This window comes from Orcinus orca, chromosome 4 (assembly GCF_937001465.1).
Source record: "Orcinus orca chromosome 4, mOrcOrc1.1, whole genome shotgun sequence".
Lineage (NCBI taxonomy): Eukaryota > Metazoa > Chordata > Mammalia > Artiodactyla > Delphinidae > Orcinus > Orcinus orca.
The window spans coordinates 22,121,045-22,127,044 of record NC_064562.1 but is presented as its reverse complement, the minus strand read 5'-3'; the positions used below and the strand labels follow the sequence as shown (position 1 = coordinate 22,127,044).

Below are 6,000 nucleotides of genomic sequence, written 5' to 3'. Positions count from 1 at the left end.
ACACCTAGTAAGACCCGGGCAGACAGCTGGGTGATGGCGCAAACACTGCAGGGGCCCCTGGCCTAGTAGTGTCGGGGTCGCTCACTGAGAATCAGTTCTGCTCTTTGTAACCCCAGCTGCACTTGTATGTAACTCAGTACAAGGGTAGACACCCGTTGATTCTCTTACACATACAAAAAACAGGCTTCTTTTAAAGAAAGAAAAGGACAGTGGATTTCATCAAAGGTTTTTATTTCGGCTGCTTTAGGACCCTGACTTTCTGCTTTCTGGTTCTGAACATGGTCTAGCGTTTCTGAGCACCGGGAGGGGACACCCTGGGTTCCTTCTATTTCCTAGTCCCGGTGGATTCAGGCGAGACCCTCGCAAACTCACCCATTACCCACCAGACAGGAGAGCTGCGAGGCGGGCAGGCTGCAGGATGCAGAGCTCGGGGCTTCTGCCCGTGCGGCCTCCGATCTCAGAATCAGGCAGGGCCTTGGTCATATGACAGAGCGGCTCTGCAGGCCCCCAGGATCTGCAAACAGCTGTCAAGGCTTAGCAGTGACCAAATAAATAAGAAAAGCTATCGTTGAGTTTACAGAGCAGCACTATTGGTTCTTTAAATAACAAACCCAAACAGAAGTAAATGAGGGGCCGGGGCGTGCGTGGAGGTGGTAGGGGAGGGAGGGCAGCGTCTGTAAAGTGTTTTTCGGGCACAGGAATCCTGGTCTAGCCTGGCACACCAGCTGCGCACGGAGAGGTCGGGACTGCGGGTCGAGGCTGTGCATGCCATTTCCAACCACACTGGGCAGTCAAAGTGGACAGAGCTAAAGGAGTCAGCCCGTTCACAGAGGTATGAGCAGACTACACGTGACAAATGGTCTCCAAAGCCCTGCATTTGCGCATGCGTGCGGACACACACACACACACACACACACACACACACACACACACACACATGCGTGCGCGCGCGCGCGCGCACGTGCACAGTGGTTAGTGTTGCGCTGTTCAGCCGGGAGGCCGTGGGGGGAGGTCCTGGCAGCCACATGCACCGACACTCCTGCAACAGGACGCATCCTCAGGCCACCGACAGGAAGGGGAAGAAGAAGAAGTTGAAGGCGAACTTCACAGCGCCGTGCACAGTGCTGCGCCAGTCCCGCTCGACCTTCACCTGCCACCTGGCTGGTGACAGCTGCGCCATGCAGTTGAGGCAGCTGATGGCCTTGAGCTCGAAGACGGGCCACTTGCTGCCCAGGCGGCCCTCGAGGACGGTGCTGAACTCGATGACGCTGCCCTGGCGCAGGTGGAGCAGCACGTCCTTGAACTCGCTGCTGGCCCGCAGCACGATGTCCTTGGTGATGTCATCCTCCTCTGGGCCGCGGGTGCCGTTGGCGCCACTGTAGGGCATGCCCACGGTGATCTCGAACTTGTGCCGGTCGAACTTCTTGATGTGGCAGGGGTGCTTGGCCAGGAGCTTGAGGCGGCAGAGCTCCTCCTCGGCCGTGGAGACGTTGCCCGAGCTGCAGGACGGGTAGGCCTCACCGTAGAGGCAGCGCACCCAGTCGCCGATGAAGAGCGGCAGCATGTTGATGGCCGACTCGGCGCTGTTGTCGATCTCCGTCACGCGGACATACTTGAAGCGGCCGGTCCACGTGACCCTGTGGCCCTCCAGGTGGCTGCAGAGGATCTGGGTGCGGGCCATGTTGGTCTCCTTCCAGGCCCTCGGCCCGCACAGGAAGCCGTACTGCTGCCAGGTCAGCGTGGAGTTGTAGACCTTCATGCCCTCCGAGCGGTACACGTAGAACCAGCAGAAGAGCACGATGGCCGTGAGCCACACCAGGATCAGCTTGACGATGGAGCTCCGTGTCAGGGACTTGACCATCTCCACCACGGAGAAGTTGGCCCTGGTCCACCAACGGACCAGCAGGGGGATGCTGCAGACCACCATGGTGACCACAACCTTGGTGAGCTCCAGGGACAAGAACCAGTGGGCCAACCGCACCGCAGCCATCAGCGCCAGGCCGGCCACCAGGATGGGGAGAGCGAAGAGGAAGAGGAAGTAGCCGATGGACGCACGCACCAGCCCCAGGCCGGTGGACTCAAGCAGGATGACCACGGAGAGCTCGCACCACATGAAGCAGACCAGGTAGGGGACCAGGTAGCAGTAGGCGCCCTTGAAGTTTCTCAGCTGGGCCATGCGGAAGAAGAGGTACAGCAGGTACACATAGAGCAGGCAGGGGATGCTGACGTTCAGGACGACGAAGTGGCCGATGGGCACCGTGAAGAAGGTCTGGCCCAGGAGCTTCAGGTAGCGCCAGTCGACGGGCACGGTGGGCAGAAGGGAGAGCAGGCCGGCCGCCACCTCGGTCACCAGGGCCCTCCTGGTGTACGGCTCGGCCGAGGTGCTCAGGCTCATGTAGCTAGTGACCGTGAAGAAGACGGACACGACGGCCAGCTCCGAGCAGGGGATGCAGTCCTTGCTGGCGATGGGGAAGGAGAAGATGACGAAGAAGACAGACAGCAGGAAGTGGACGTAGGGCTCCAGGTGGTTCCAGCCGAAGTTCCCCTCGGCCTGCTCCACGTCCAGGTTGGGCTCGAATCGCAGGAGCAGGCTGGTGAGGGCACGGAAGCTCTCCCAGGCCTTGCTGTCCTGGAAAACCTTGAGAGTGCAGATGACCATGGAGATGAAGGACAGGTAGAAGACGACCAGGGGCACGAAGAAGGCGAAGAAGTCGATGGTGAGGTTGCTGACGATGAAGAAGAAGACCAGGGCGTTGATGTGGTGGGTAGGCACGAGGGTGGACAGCCAGTGCAGGCCCGCCCGGGACGCCACATCAATCAGGTACTCTTTCAGCTCCATGATGACGTGCAGCGGGTACCTGACCACCTGGGAGGAGGGGTGCAGACAAAGGAGGGGCACTGGAACGTGGCCAGGGTGGGAGCCCCACTCTCTGCCGTGTCGCTGCTCTCTGTCACTCACCCGCACTGCCCCCGGCTCTGGGCAAAGCGAACTCACCCGTCATTTCAACCACGGCCAGGCCCTTGGTCCGCACGGTCCCTCCACCTGTAACACCCTCTGCAGGTGGTGATGCTCCACGTGGTCTCACGAACCTTCCTTCGATCCCGCCCAATCCTGCAGGGCCTGGCCCCTCCCTCCCGCCCACCCCTGACTCCCAACCCTCCACCAGGGTCTCCAGACTTATGAGGGCTGGTCTTTGCTGCGAGACCTGGGGCGCCTGGCAGAGCCCACCTGGCCCCCTCTTCCCTCCCCACGGGCCTCACACTTGCAAAGATGACAGAGCACCAGGCTGCTTGCGTCTCAGCCACCCCTGTGGAGGGGACGTCACCGAGCCTCAGCGGCTCACCCATCCACCAAGGGGGAGAGGAACCACTGCTTTACCGGCCTACGCTGGGCTCTGACCGGCCCAGGAGCGGAGCAGGGACTCCGGGAAGGAGAGTTCGGCAGCCATGTGAATGGAAAGGGTTCAGCTGCGATGGGGCGGATGCGACGTCTTCACTGCGACAGGAGGCCCGACGCCAGCCACCTGCACCCCCCACCCCTGCACACCGACTGCTAGAACAGACGCACAACCCTCACAGCCACGTTCAAGGGCAGCAACGCTCCCTGCCTTGGGTCCCACTCCCCCGGGCTGTGCTCACTGCAAAGAGCATCAGAAACCCTCGGCCTTTTCCGCAGCAGAAGACGAATGAGGGGCTGTGAGGGAAGCGAGGGCGATTCTGCCACCCAGGGTGGCCCCCGTACCTGCCTGGTTCTCTGTACAGAATCCTGGAGGCCTCCAGCCCCACCACGGTTCCGGGGAGACGGGAGGGAAGCCGAAGGGGGTGAATAAAGAAAGTAGCTGTGGGCAGTGCCGGTGCTCACTCGGTCCTCCTCAAGGAGGACCGCACAGGGGCTGGGTCCTCGCGGAGGTCACCCACGCCTGGGGGCAGCAAAGCCCAGCTGTGCCCAGAGCCCGTCCGAGGGGCTACATGACAGAAGCCCTGTCAGCGCCCGGATGAGGTGGGCAGCACAGCCTCCACCCACACCCTGGGGACAGACTCGCTCTGCCCCACCCACCAGAGGGCCGAGGAGGGGCAGGGATCCTGGGTGTGTACAACTGAGTGACAATACTGGGGTGCGGCCGTCATCTGCCCAAGAGCTGCGGCTGGCAGGCAACTCAGGATGACCAGGACGCCCGGGAGCAGCCAGGAGAGTGAGTCCTCCAGATGAGAGTGACCCGGGCTCACAGCGGAAACAGGAGTGTGTAAGACTGTGTCTACAGACACACACGCGCGTGCACGCAGAGCTGCATTCCTCCCGACGTGTTTGTGACGGTCCACTTACTCTCTGTTTTAGAATGGGCAAGAAAATGAACAAACCAGTAAACCAACTAAGGGCCCCCCCAGCTCACTGGGGCCAGCTTCCCAGAAGCAGACACAGCACCCACCCCATCTGGAGGTGGCACTAGGGGACGTCGGACGCCATAATCCTTGGTGTGGATTTCTGACACTTGCCAGACAGCAAACCAGTGTCTCCAAGAATAACCTGCTCCGGCTTCCTCTGGGAGGGGCCCCTTCGGCCCAAAGCCACACCCACCAGCTGAAACGCAACAGCACGCAACAGCGATGGAAAGAGCAATGGAAAGAACCCGTGAGTGCGTCAGCGGCGGCCTCTCGGCTCATCCCTGTGGACGGGGCGTTTCTAACAGACAGATGAGAGGCCCCCCAGGGCGGCTGTTCCCACAGCCGTTCTCTCTCTGCACAACCAGCACTGGACAGCTTTGGGGGAGCTAGCCTGGAGGTACCCAAGCAGCTGGGACCTTAAAACTAATCTGAAATCCTATCCTAATGCTCAAAACCATTCACACTATTTTTTTTTTTTTTTTTGCCCATGAGGCCACACAATCACATGGTTGAGAGGACCTTTAAAAGACACAAAGCTTCTGGAACCTGATGTCCAATGGTGCCAGCCTCTGCCCGCACGGCGAGGCACCTGGGCCACCATGACCAGGAGTTCTTTCCTTTTAAGGTCCCAATTCTGTCCCTTGTAGCTTCTACCCAAGCCCTACTTCTTGGGGCCCCACCACATTGTGAGACTAGAAACCTTTTCTGTAGAGAAAGCCCAAACAAATTAAAATGAACTTTTCTTTGAGCAGGAGAGAAATTTTTAAAAATAAGTAGGGCGACTTCCCTGGTGGTCCAGTGGTTAGGACTCTGCGCTTCCGCTATTAGGGGCACAGGTTCGATCCCTGGTCGGGGAACTAAGATCCCGCATGTCGCACAGCGCGGCCAAAAAAAAAAAAAAATGAGTAGGGAGTCAGTTCACGAAAGGACAGGACAGGGCAACCTGGCCAGGGCTGCGGTCACCAGTCGCTCGGCTAATGTGAGAAACCGAGCAAACAGCCTTTTACAACAGGGGAAGCCGACCAAGGAACCCACCGCTCACTCAGCAGGTCAACTAGACTCTGCTCGGACCTGAGTGAATGTTCATGTGCTGGATTCTCAATAATTTAATACAAAAACATTATGCCTTTAAAATATTCCTGAATTCATCTTTACGAAGGTTTCATCTGTCACCAAAGGCTTGAGAAGAGGCAGCTCGGAGCCTGGAACATCCCTGGGGGTCACGTCAGCTCGCAGAGAGGCATCTGTCACTTCCCACTGGGGTGCTGAGGGCTCCCCGGGCACGCATCCTTTCTCTGTCCTCCAGGGGGCTAATAAAGGCTGGGACAGCTTTTAGTTCCAGGAGACACCGCTATGATTCATTCTCTCTTTTTCCAAAGGCTTTTAATGAGACAAACTGTAAAAGAATCAAAGTGCTCTGACAACTTCAAAAACTGAAGAAAAAAAAAAGGAAAAAAGAGCCTTATTTCTTTTCAGAATACTTCAAATCTCTTTTTCCCAAAAAGGACTTTCAGATATCTTACAGCACTGAGCTTGTTACCAGTAAGGAGGGTAACGTAACTTGCTGTCCAAACCAGGATGCTTTTGAAAGCAGGCATTATTAGTAATTATGCCAGA

General features: G+C 58.1%; 1 protein-coding gene across 1 annotated transcript in view; it reads right to left on the bottom strand.

Annotated features, from left to right (window-relative positions):
• Positions 1 to 214: 214 nt before the first annotated feature.
• Positions 215 to 6,000, bottom strand: part of WFS1 (wolframin ER transmembrane glycoprotein) — a 28,365-nt gene continuing 22,579 nt past the window's right edge. Inside the window, exon 8 of the mRNA XM_004263577.4 lies at positions 215 to 2,866. Coding sequence (XP_004263625.1) covers positions 1,058 to 2,866 — 1,809 coding nt within the window. The 3' untranslated portion in view covers positions 215 to 1,057. The remainder of the gene's footprint in view (positions 2,867 to 6,000) is intronic.